We start from the raw sequence: 13225 nt of genomic DNA, 5'->3' as shown, positions 1-13225 counted from the left end.
ATTTTGACTCAGGTCATGATCTCAGGGTCATGAGATTGAGCCCTGTGTTGGGCTCCACACTCAGTGGGGAGTCTGCTTGAGGATTCTCTCTTCCTCCCCTTCTACCCACCCCCCCAATTCACATGTGCTCACTCTCTTCCTCTCTCTAAAACAATTAAATCTTTTTAAAAAATAAAAGAAAAAGAAGAAAAGAAAACAGAGGCTTCTGAGGAAATGACATGAAGTTAAGAATTTCACTAGAAAATCAGTGAAGGAGAAAAGACACAAATTTTAAAGTTTGTATGAAGACCCTGAGCGGAAGAATCTAGTATTTTTGAGTAACCAAAAGGCTGGGGGAGTGGAGGGATCAGAAAGAAAGAGTGAAGTATTGGGTGAAATGAGTTTGAAGAAGCAGGCAGGAACTAGATCGTACAGTACTCAGATCATACTGAATACAAAAGATTCAGTATTTTGGACTGAATCTTAAGGGCAATGGGAAACTTCTAAGGGCTTTTAAAGCAAATGAAAGACAGGACTGAATCCATTTTACCAGGATCTCTAGTCTAAGGCAAGCAAATTGGAGGGGGGCACAATGGTAGTGAAGAGGTCAGCTATAAAGCTAATACAGTAATCCCCGTGAAACTGGATGATAGTTTGTACTAAGATTCAAGGAACAATGTGATAGGTGGTAAATAGTAAGAGACAGAATAAAATGCTGAAAGTGACATGCCACCAAACTGAATGGGCGCAAGGAGCATTGATACCCAGGGTCATTTGACATGGTCCTTTGCTTTAGATGGTGGCTGCATCCAGAAAAGCTAACTTAAACCTCTTTTCTATAAAATGGTTCCGAATTAACCATTGGTCTCAGGTACAAAGTTTGAAATGCAATCACATTGGGGTTAAGGATGGATGAAAGTTGTAAGGGGAAAGAATCACTCCCCATTAACTGTTCAGAGGCCCTAGAGGATATGTACCGCCAGACCCTAGCAGGCAGTGGAACAAGCCATACTTTTAACTGTGGTTTATTATGGATAAAATGTAAAAATAAAATATTATGGAAAATTGTATCAAATAAAACAGGACTTTTTGCCCCTGGGTTTGGTGATATTTGATTGCTTGGGTTTAAAAAAATTTTTTGTTGTCATTGCTTCCATCCTTGTTCTTGGCTATTTTCTAGAGAGTTCAGATTACCTTTGGGTATCTCAGTCATTCCTGTAGGTTGGGAGTAAAGGTAGAAATTAGAGGGCCAGAGAACCCACGACAGTAGTAGTGGAAGTGTATTCACTAGGTTTTTTTTTATGTTCTGTATTTTAATGTTTTGACATCTGGGGCCTTGCTGACCCTGGAGGGACTGCTCCTCCGGGGTTAACTGATTTTAACTGATTTTTACAGATAGTGAACAACTCTCTCACGAGTGTACTTTTCCAATACAAACCAACCAATCCGGAGCCTATACTCCTTTATGGAGCTCTCATGCTCAGGGTCATTATTCACATGCCCAATCACCCCATCGCCAGATACCAGACAACTAGGTATGCCACGCAGACCACTGAAATTATTCAAACCAGCCAATCCTAACCCTGCTTACCTGGCTTTGCCTGTTACTTCCCATGCAACCACAGTAACGGCTCTTGTCTGCACCTCCTCCCTTTCTCTCTGCCTACAGCCAGTGCTAGTGCTTTCCTCCGTGGTCTCCGTGGCATAGTGGGTCCCCTTCTCTTGGGAAATATGTGTAACAAACTATCTTTCCAGTGTCAGTTGTCTCCTGATCTTTGGGCCTTACTATACCTCTACGTCGATTGTTCTATTAATACCCAATATCTAAAACAGGTTGGGAAAACGACCAAACCCTTTTTATTCCCTATCTTCTCTCTCCACCTGAAGAATCACTACTTTTTTGTGACTTCTGCCAAATAAATTTTCCATACTAGTCTACATACATTACTTTCCTCTTAAACACACAAGCAAGAGCAATGTGGTGGAGTATAAGGTGCACAGAAGTAGTTCTGGTCTGGCTTCACATCTTGACCAGATGTGGTCTTCCCCCATGCTGTGAAGAGCTCAGTCTAGCCTATGGAAAATGAGAGGCTATGTAGTGACAAATCAAGGCACCCTAGCCAATAGCCAGCACTAAGTGTCACGATGAGGCTGTTCTGGCCTACCCAGTCCTCACAGATGGATGCAGCTGCATGTGGCCCCAGGTGATATCAGCAGAAGAAACGCTCAGAAACCCAGAGAATCTTTGAAAAATTATTAAAACACTGTTTTAACTCATGTAATTGGTAATGGACACACCTCTGCCCATGGAGGGAGAAAATGGCCACTCTGTACACACCGCAATGACAGACTAGCCCTGGGACTTCGTTCGGGTCTGAACTTTGCTGAAGTCATGTGACATAGCAATGACGACTAAGGCAAACTGCCTTTTCTCTTCATATCCAAGTCAGTTATATGCAAAGTAACTTAGACAAAAGGCTAATATTCAATTCTGACAAGTCCTTTTTCATTCTGTGGCACAAACCCATTTCTGCCTTCTTTGTATCTTGTCAGGCTTTCCTGGCAAAGTAAGATAGTAAATGTCGGTAACTGTATGTACCCTTATCCTTATCTCCTACATCAAAGCTAAGCCTCAAACCGGTCATTTAGACTTCTTCCTTTCCTCTTTCCACTGTTCTGTGAGATGTTATGCTAAGAAGCTGGCAGAAAAATTAGGAGATATTTATTCAGTAATCTCCAAAATAAGGTGGAAAAGAGATTGTAAAGGTTCACTGACAAATGCAACAGGGTTTTTTGTTTTTTTTTTTTTTTTTTAATGCCAATATGAGCTAGGCAGTCAGATACACTGTTACTTCATCTGCAATTTTTGGTACCAAATAGCAAAGCTGAGGAGAGATTATCAGCTATTTTAATGGCCTCTTACACATTTAATCTGTGGTGATATTCCCTAGAAGATACGGTTTTATGTCCCTGTGTCTTCCAAACTGCAACAGGGCATCTATTTCATCTGAGAAACTGACTGCTATTTAGATCTAGGCGTGCAATGTGAGTTAGGATCAATGTAGAAAGAAAGCAAAATAAGGTCCATAAGGAAAATAATCGTGTAAGAAATAACATGGCCTGGGGGGTAAAAATGCACATATATCCAGGAATAAGAAACTCCTATCCAAATCAGCATTGCAGATGCAGAATTCAATTGAGATTCCATTCAAAAATCTGTAAACTAGGAAGAGGGATCATCCTGTTTTCCTGTGACTGGTTAATAAATTTCAGTGAAGTTCTTTTGTCAATGACTGTTAATGATTGACTTGTATTTGAAAACATAATTCAGCCCTCTCCCCTACTCTCTTCTCCTTGCAAGAAAAAGAAAATGAAGAGTATGGAAAATGTTTGGAAATGGAACCTAGTATCTGGAGAACTATTTTAGACACAGCGATACTTTCTCATGATATAGGTGGTTACAGTACCAAGGGCATCAGGTAAGCACATCAAGTGCTTTACAGTATGTGCGTGTATAAATATCATCAGGCACAAGAGTCTATGGCAGTCAAGAACCTGATTCCAATCAGAATAGAATTCCTTAAAATACTGTTTTCTTTGTGATCACAACTGCCCTTTTGGATGTGAGTGCTGGTCTCAAAAAGATTGCTTATAGATCAAAGACAAACAGCAAAAGGGGCCTATTCCGGGATAGTAACCAACTCTAAACCTATTATAGGTAAGAGACTGACAGCTTCATAATTTAATCTTCTACTTCTAGAGGTTATTAGCAAACTACTATAAGATCAACAAGACTCCCCCATGTTCAGATAATGCACTGTTTCAGCTTTGAGTGACTAGATCTTTGCATCTCTGTATTGTCAGCATCAAGGATGCAGTAGGCACTCATGTGCTAAAAGAAAGAAAGACTCATCTGTCCAAAGATAAAGTCTGACTAAAATGGGCTAGGATAAAATCTTTATTGGCTCCACATGAAATTACACAAATGACTCTCCCCACCCCCTGCCCATACTTGACAGCCTAATGTTTTTTGTTCCATTTTTTTAAAATATAGTTTAAATTGCTATTTACACAATAAAAACAATGTCCAACATCAAAAAAACCCCACACTTCTCTAGTTTAGAACTACTGGAACAAGTCACAGAAGAACTCATGTGATTGAATTTTATATTCGGGCTTTCGCAGATTCCATGGAATCTACCAGTTCTGCATTATGGCTTACAGTCCCCAGTCTCTATTCAGGCCCAAAGAGAGATGACAGAAGTGGATTGAGATAAAAAGGATAGTTTCATCTATGTTCATGTAGTGCATACATTCCAGACATAAATATGATACAGAAAGGGCACTTCTGCAACAGACTAAGTCTTTGAACTGAGTTAAGTCTGTCTTCCTCTTTGAGCTTTGATTTTTCTCATCTCTAAGACAGATTCATCCTAGAATCTTTCTTGCTCCCTTTTAGCTCCAATGTTCTTTGATTGGGTTCTAATTTATTTAATAGATGCACATACTGAAACACTAACACATTTTGCTGGTCAGTCCTAAACAAATAAGCCCTAAAATGCTCCATTTTTTCTTCCACATCTATACTTCAGCAGAAGGGCATGGAGAGCTGGGCTCTAAAAAGACCCAAGTGAAATTTTCATTTTATACTGGAGCAAATGCCTGTGTGTGATCTGATCATTTATGTAAGCTTTTATTTAATAATTTAAATGCCACAGAGCACTGTTTACTGACACTGCACAGTGGAATCCACCTAATGAACTTTATTTTACTGCTGCCTAAGTCCCACTTTCCAGAGATTTTATTTAATTGGTCTAGGTGCAGCTTGAGAACCAGAATTTTACAAGCTCTGCAGATGATTCTAACCTGAGAAAAAGGAGACAACTATTGGCAGAGAGCAGTCATTCTCAAACCTTACTGTGCATCAGTCACCTGGATGGATTGTTACAAGTGCTGTACGCAGTTTGACTGAGTAGGTCTGGGGTGAAGCCCTAGAATTTACTTTTCTAACAAGTTCCCCAATGATGCTGAGCTTTTATTCAGAGACCACACTTTGAGAGCCATGGCCAGTGAGAAATATCATTGACAGTAGCACCTGAAGTCTTAAGTTATATCCTGAGTCTATCATTACCACCTACGTAATCTTAGGAAACGTAATTTATTCTCTTTCCCTTAGTGTCTTTTTAACAATATTTAGATCTCAGAGTTGTGAGTCATGAATAAACAATGTACGCACCCGGATTTAGTACACCACCTGGCACAAAATGCAGTAACAAGTATTAGTTTCCTTTTCCATTACACATGACTAGACAGTGTGAATAAGTGAAATCAATAGCACAGATTAAAACTTGGCAGGAAAAGAGAGACAACTGAAGCAAACAATGTCTTATTAAAATTATGTGTAGTATCAGATGATAAATACAGAGAAGTGTTTTAAGTATACGGTCTTAAAATACTTTCATTCAATTTTTGAAACTTTAAACACAGTAATTCAGGTAGCAGGAATATTAGATACAATCTATAAAGTGAAAGAAATATTAGATTTGATCTACAAAGATCATGAATTTTTTTTTAGTGACTTACAATAGACTCCAATACCTCATCTAGGGCAATTTAGTTTTCTAGAGAATCAGAAATAAAAACTGAATAGTATACTTGCCTGAAATTTTCATCATGGATCTTTAAGTGCTCTTTAATTCCAGAGAAAACCTAAATTATTAAAGTGCGTAAGAATCCCTATTATTAAACAAAGCAAAACTTCTACCAACCTGGGGTAAGTGTCCTTTTTCACATCTACCAACAAAGAAAAAAACAAGACGGATTTCCTTCCTGCTTGCCAATTGCTTCATTCTGAATGTCTCAAGGTCCTCTCAGGAGTTGATGCCCAAACTGTGAGCTGAATCCTGGGAGGGAAGCCAGCCCACTGAGGAAGCTGCTGCACAAGCCTCCAGATGCAGGGAGGGTGGCGGGGCTTGTGCCCGCACAGAGGGGCTGGTTGAGGTGAGAACCGGAATACTGTCAGTGCGGCTGTGCGGACCTACAGGTGCAGCCGTCTAAGTGAGGCTAAAGGTACTGAACACTCCAGGCCTAAAGACCCAAGTCCTACCAGGATTGTTTAAAGCAAGTTTCAACCTATACCAACAATTGGCCCAGAGGAAAGGCCTTAGGTGGGTTATTTTTAAAATCCTTTCCTTCCCACTCTGGCCTGATGCCATTATGTGACAGCTTTCTTTTTTGGAGTCCCTGGGGAAAAAAAAAAAGTGATGGCTGCCTGCACATCTCTGTTGCTACGCTGTGCTCTGAATGTCTTTTCCCATTTCTTATTACTTTCAACTGTCACTTAACCTGATGATGTACTTTTAACTTCTCATTTATTTATGAATTCTCTTAACTAGACTGTGAGCTCCTCAAGAGTCCTTCATTTGTCCCCTTCCTCCATGGAACTTTCTCAAGTGTCTTCTCAGTAACTGTTCCCTTTTGCTATCTGCAATATAAATCTGACATTCTTTGTAAAAGCATCTTAACAAAACTGGTGTCCAATCAACACCTGTAAAATGCTTACCGAATTATGCGTGCTAAAAACTGGACATGACTGGTTTTCTCAGGGTCAGTCTTCATATTCATGCTCTCAAGATTATATAAGACCTGTATTCTAGACAATGTATTTGGAGGATGGAAATGATTTTTTTTTTTAAAGCCAGAGAATTAGCCTTGGTTCAGCTCTCCTTAGTGTTTCAAAATCAACATTTGATATCACATGAAGAGAATGGTTCCCACCTCATTATTAATGACTTTGGTATTCCTGAGCATGCTTTCACCCATATCCTGCTCTCAAGGTTTCCCCAGGAAACAGCCACCAAACTTCCCTACCCACTAAAACAGAACAAAACAAAACAAAAACCCAAAAACCTTTTCTTCCCCTTCCCTGCAAAATGGTTTATTAGAAGCCACAGCCAGTGTTTAGAGCCTTTCAAAATAACCCACAATCCAAGCCCTCTCAACAGAATCAGAAGCAGAGCTCATTTCATGCCTGTCCTGCCAGAGAGCAGTCCCTTCTCTCACAATTTGCCCATCACTAGTAACCAAAGAATATGTTAGATGGCCCGAGAAGGTTCCAGTGCCACCCTGGAGGCATTATCCTTCTGTCTTCTAGAGTTTTTTCACTGGATTGTTCTGGCCCCATCACCAAAGCTCTGACCATAGTCATTCCAGCTGATCCTTTAGCAGGACTGGGAGGTTCCAGAAAAGACACTGGGGCAGCCCAGCGAACAAGTAAGGTTTATCTTTATATCTCAAAGTGTGGGGAACAGACTGACTTGCACAAAGCTGGATTATGGCACTTTACCTCCACTTCAGCACAGCTATTATGAGAAGAAATATTGTTCTAAGATTTTTAATTAGTTGCTTCGGTTTTCCTTTTTTTCTTTTTTTTTTTAAATGACCCAGATTGGGCATCCTCTTTCAAGGCTCACTCTCTCACTCCTGCTATAAATCAAATTCTCCCATTAAGAACTTCCCTTATATCTGAAGCCTGAAACCAAATAGCAGCTTTCCACTTCTTTAATCTCCATAAGGCATCGCTATTATACTATCATGTATGGACGTGTGTGCGTGCATGTGTGTGTGTGTGTGCATGTGTGTGCATGTGCATGCAAGCGCACACATGCACCTGTTTTACAAAAGTTAAAAATGCTCTCATTATCCTGTGTTTGATATAGGCACCCAAATATGTAGATAGAAATTAAATAAAGGCCACAAAAACTTCCCAAGGAAGATCATTAAGAAAAATCCTCTCTTCTCCTGCATCGCACAGCTGGCCTTTGAGGCACGCCAGTTAAGAAAAAGGTATTACCCGTGCTGATGTGAAGACTGGACCTTTCCCTCTTTGGGTTGTAGCTGAACTTCTATTGGTGATCCTAGCAAAATACGTAATTTCCCATCTGTTCTAAGCAGGTCTTTTCTTCGGCCTTCTTTCAAACAATACCTTCACTCTCTCATTAGATATGAGGATGTGGAGATCTGGACAGTGACGTCCTGCTTGGGTAGCAGTCTCTTTCAAGGACATGTTGACTACGCAGAGAGAGGGAAGGATATGGGAGAATGGCAGGGGTTGAGGGTGAGAGGGAAAGAAAACGGGTCTTCTAACAGGAGCACTGGAAGAGAGCAAACTTTTCATAGTTGCTTCCGGTATCTCATGAAGGCCCAGGCTGCTACCATGGTGAGGGCAAACACTGGCACCAGCACCAGAGCTATAGGGATCCCACTTGGCTCCCCTTCACTTCGATGTCCTACAGGCCCATTCTGCACCTGTAACTGGAAGGGAGAGAAGAAGGTTAACACTGGTGAGCAGTGTGTGTTCACCCCAACTCCCGTGTCCATGCTGACACATGACCCGGGTCTAGACCACCCAAAGCTGTGACCTCCAAGCACTATCTGGCATAAGAAGTCCTCTTTGTTTATTCTAAATTGATGCATCAGAGCCATCAACTCTGTGGAAAGAAGTCTGATGGGGAGGCATTTAAGCTGGCTGTGCTACTGACCTAAAGGGGCCCGGGGGTGAGAGGTAACCATTCTGTTTCTCTGCTGCCTCCACCAAGCTCTACATGTACCATGCTAAGAAACCGAAGATAGGAGATGAAACCTACTGATCCTGTAGGGAACCTCAAAATTACTGGGCAGGAGCAGAGGGTGCCCACCTTCCTAGAAATGTTTACTCAGAAAGACTGCCAGTTGTCAGAAAGCAGTAAGGGCCGGGTACAGTGCCATTTTTGGAACTACTTTCCAGTTTCCAAAAGGCACCAATTCCCTCTTGATACAGTGTCATGGCCTTTATCTCTATTTTGTAACACTAGACACAGATAAAGAGGAAACTTATATGGAACAGAGATAAAATACTCAGAGGTAAACAAGTAAAAAAAAAAATCATATCCTAGTGGTGATAATTTTCCACTGTCTAATAAGCATTCCCATTTGAAGCTGGGTGGCACTTCTTCATATTAACTTTTTTTAAGCAAGCAAGTGAACGGGGGCTGGGGGACTAAAGGAGTGCGGGATGGGGGTGGGGGAAGGGGTAGAGGGAGACAATCCTAAGCAGGGTCCATGCCCAGCATGGGGCTCGATCCAACAACCCTGAGATCATGACCTGAGCCAAAACCAAGAGTCGGATGCTTAACTGACTGAGCCACCCAGGTGCCCCTCTTCATACTAACTTTTAACAGCTAACTTGCAACAGTTATGATGCCATTTTGTCTCAGTTCGATTTAACCTCCTCGTTACAACCCGTGAAAAGTCTGACCCTTCCATCTGAAAGGCAGCACTGCGTGAACTACCTTTTCTATCCTCTAGCCCACCTCTACATCTTTCACTCATTTCCTGTTCAGATGTCCTGAGAGGGCCTGCCCAATAATAAAATAATGGTTTTTAGGGTTAGGCCAATTCTCTGACCAGTGTTTTATTAGGGGTTACTGTTTTACTAGGAGTTATTTATAGATGTTTCCCAAAACATGAACTTTGGAAACCGTTTCCCACATGCCTTTAAAAGAACTCTAACCATACCTGAAGTGTATACCTACATTCATTACTTGCCTTTACTATTGCATGAAGTCTTCCATACTTTAGAAACATAAAGAGCCAAGGCAGAAGCAGCCAATTACCAATATTCTCACCTACTGACCTGTTTTCTAATCCATCACACAGATTCTGCTTGCAACTCTGGTATCTTTCATGCTGTGCTCCTTCTGCTTTGTACCACCTCCTGTCAAGCTCTTCCTTCAGCCTCTGAAGCCTCACTCAAGAGTTGAGTGAGACAATGACAGCACCATTTAAGAGGGCACACTAGAGGCATCTGGTGGCTCATTTGTTAAGCGTCTGCCTTTGGCTTGGGTCATGATCCCAGGGTCCTAGGATCAAGCCCCGCATTGGGCTCTCTGCTCGGCAGGAAGCCTGCTTCTCTCTTTTCCCACTCCCCCTCTTTGTGTTCTCTCTCTCACTGTGTCTCTGTCAAATGAATAAATAAAAAATCTTTATTTAAAAAAAAAAAGAGGGCACACTGAACCTGTGTTGTAAATGCACCTCAAAGTCCTTGGGGTAGAATTCCTCCAAAGGGAGGAATTAGGTTTACCAGGCTTCTCTACCCCTCATCCAAATTTAAAACACTAGAAACTAAGAAGTGGATGCAGGGAGAGGTGCTGCTTTGATTAAATTCTTTTCTTTAAAAATTTATTTATTTGAGAGAGATACAGTGAGAGACAGAGCGTGCATGTGTGGGTGGGAGAGGCAGAGGGAAAAGCAGACTCCCTGCTGACCAGCAAGGCCAATAGTGGGCTCAGTCCTAAGACCCCACGAACATGACCTGAGCTGAAGGCAGACGCTTAACCCACCAAGCCACCCAGGCGTCCTTTGACTAAATTCTGAAATCCATTTCCTTTTTCCTGGAGATCCCCTTTGAGGATTACAGCTTTGGTCAAGAGGGTCAACAAGTTGATAAGAAAAGGGTTGTGTCGAGATTGGGAAAAGCGCACAGTGGGTATCAGGAAAGCCACCCCCTCTACACTTCAAGTTTCATTAGTAGGTATGTTCAAGGGCAGACACAGGTTTCCTTCCCTACTAAAAAATAAAATTGATTCTTGCTAAATTTTTTCCCCATTGATTTGAATTTGGTTGTCAAGCTTTACAGTTAAGATACATCTCCTGGAAGCTAGGACCTAGGCTGCAAGCAGAATGAATTTCCTTTTGTGATAAGAAGTCGTCCCTGAAGACCCCTGCCTGTGCTAGACAAGCTCTTCCAAAGAGTGAGAAAGAAAAAATAAAAGCCAAATGCACTACTAAAGATTGTGCAATATGGGATGCCTGGGTGGCTCAGTTGGTTAAGCATCTGCCTTCGGCTCAGGTCATGATCCCAGCGTCCTGGGATCGAGTCCCACATTGATCCTGCTTCTCCCTCTGCCTCTGCCTGCCATTCTGTCTGCCTGTGCTCTCTCTCTCCCTCTCTCTAATAAATAAATAAAATCTTTAAAAGAAAGATTGTGCAATATGTCGTATTCCCAAGAACGAGACAAAAGCTTGGTGCCAGCTTCTGGCTGCAGGTAATACCTACCCTGTGTTGTACTCGTAGGGACACGGCATAACCTGCATTACGGAAAAGGTCTACAGCATCCTGGTGCAGCAAGTTCCTTAGGTCTTGGCCATTTACCTGTCAAAAACAGCAAGAGAAATAGTAAAAGAGGTAGAATGACATGTCAAAGATTGATATTCATGTGATTAAACATTTAAAAACTACACAGCAAATTTCAAGGACTAGGAGAATGGGTCAAGTAAAGTAGAACTAAGTCACTTTTTCACGTTCAAAGCTACATTTTCCTAGAACTGAGGTTCCGTGGGCCATATGAAGAGCACCAAGGTTTTTTATTTTAAAAAAATAAAAAAATAAAAAAATAAAAAAAGTCTCTCCTTCACCTTGGCTCCTGTTGCCTGTCTCATTTTGACAGTTGGGTTTCTGCTATGTACCTGTGTGTCTCCCCTAAGCATCAGCCTGCTTCCCTACAGCTAACATGATCTTCTGGGTTACCATCCTATCCTTCACATTGCTAATCCCTGGTACTATAGCTTCAACTCTAGAAAAACTCTACGAAACAATTTATTTTGATGTGGTGCAAACCTACTAGCCCATCCTATTGGTCTTGTTCAATTGTGAACAATTTCCCTTGGTTCCATGGATACTCCCATCCTCCATCAATTTACTAATTTTACAGTATTTCTTTGATGATACAAACTTCCAAAAAATGCTTCAGTGTAGCATCTAGAGGTGAGAGATGACCAGTGGGATTAATACTTCTTAGCGTTAGGAGTGACACTGTCTGCAAGTGTTATCTACCCTATGGTATACTCAGTGCCACAGCCTAGCCCACTTTATGCAAGATCTACACATCTTTTGTACACATCAATGTCATTAACAGCAACAGCAGCAGGAACACCTCATGTATTTATTTGGTAGGTTCTGTGCTGTATGCTTTACATGTGTTGTCTAATGTTGTTATCACGATAATCCTATGAGGTAGACACCATTTTTATCTTGTTTTCACAGATGAAGAAACTGGGGCTTAGCAAGGTAGAGAATTCACCCAAAGTCATAGTAAGTGTAGGAGCTAGGGCTAGTATTTTTAAATATCTGAAGTAGAGTTACAGTGCCCTTGCAATTTACTCTTCCTTCTGCACTATTATTCTACCACCTGGACTCACGAACTATTTTTAGCTGAAGCTCAAGCCACTGATTTATTCAAGCCTCTCATCTACCTTATTACTGTCTTCCTTCTCCAAGAGGTTCACATCACTCCTCCATACAATCTCCTGCTAGGTGAATTAATCTAATAGCACTTTGGTGTTATAAACTGTCTACCTTACTCTTAGAAAACGGACCACAATTTCTACTCCTTTCACACTTCCTATTCCTCTACTGAATCCGCTCATTATCCTCACCAAGACCTTTAATAACCTTTTTTAGATTTTACTTGCATCCTAACCCATCTAGGAGTTCTTGCTGTTATTTCAACAAAGCACTTCATAAACTATTAGAATCCTTTGTCCCCATGATCTTCTGCCATCTTTCCAGTCCCGCGAAACACAAGGCATTTAGTTTCCTCGTCATCACTGAGTTTAACGTTCCTGGGGAAAATACACCCTCCTACTTCCCAGCACAGATCCATGCTGGCTGACACCTGCTGTATCCTTATGACCACTCTACTCACCTGGCGAACTCCCCAATGAATGCCCAGAAGCAGCTGTTCAGACCTTTCCTATCATCAAACTCCAACGCTGATCCTATCTCCTCTCTCCAGATTCCTTTGCCTTATCTTCTTTGAGAATACGGGTAACTTCCCACACACTCTCCATGTTCTTTCCTGCTGTTTCAAAGTTTCCTGATGGCCTCTCACCACTTCTTTGCCCTTGTTTCTGATTTAGATCCATCTCCCTCTACCAAGGCTAAACCACCCACGGGTGCTGTTGGTCACATTACTTCCAGCCTTCTTAGAGAACTTAAGTGATCACTTGTTCCTCTTGATTCCTTCATTATTGCTCTCTGCTCCTTCTCAACTAAAATTATCCTCATCTGTAAAGAAAACAATATAAATATTTCTTGGAAGCCACTATCACCCTCTTCCCATCTTCTGTCCTCTACCTTTCACTGCAAAACTTGCTTAAAGAGCTGTTGGAAAGCACTGCCTCCACTTCCTCTGCAGCCATGCACTCT

The 13225-nt window shown here is 41.5% G+C and overlaps 1 protein-coding gene across 1 annotated transcript in view; it reads right to left on the bottom strand.

Annotated features, from left to right (window-relative positions):
• Positions 1-3924: 3924 nt before the first annotated feature.
• LOC122894397 (synaptojanin 2 binding protein) overlaps positions 3925-13225 on the bottom strand; it is a 40106-nt gene continuing 30805 nt past the window's right edge. The window contains exons 3-4 of the mRNA XM_044232147.1: positions 11075-11170; positions 3925-8292 (exon numbers count right to left, since the gene is read on the bottom strand). Of these exons, the coding sequence (XP_044088082.1) occupies positions 8152-8292; positions 11075-11170 (237 nt within the window). The 3' untranslated portion in view covers positions 3925-8151. The remainder of the gene's footprint in view (positions 8293-11074; positions 11171-13225) is intronic.

The sequence above is a fragment of the Neovison vison genome, chromosome 13 (genome assembly GCF_020171115.1).
Source record: "Neovison vison isolate M4711 chromosome 13, ASM_NN_V1, whole genome shotgun sequence".
Lineage (NCBI taxonomy): Eukaryota > Metazoa > Chordata > Mammalia > Carnivora > Mustelidae > Neogale > Neogale vison.
This window is presented reverse-complemented; position numbering and strand designations above follow the sequence as displayed.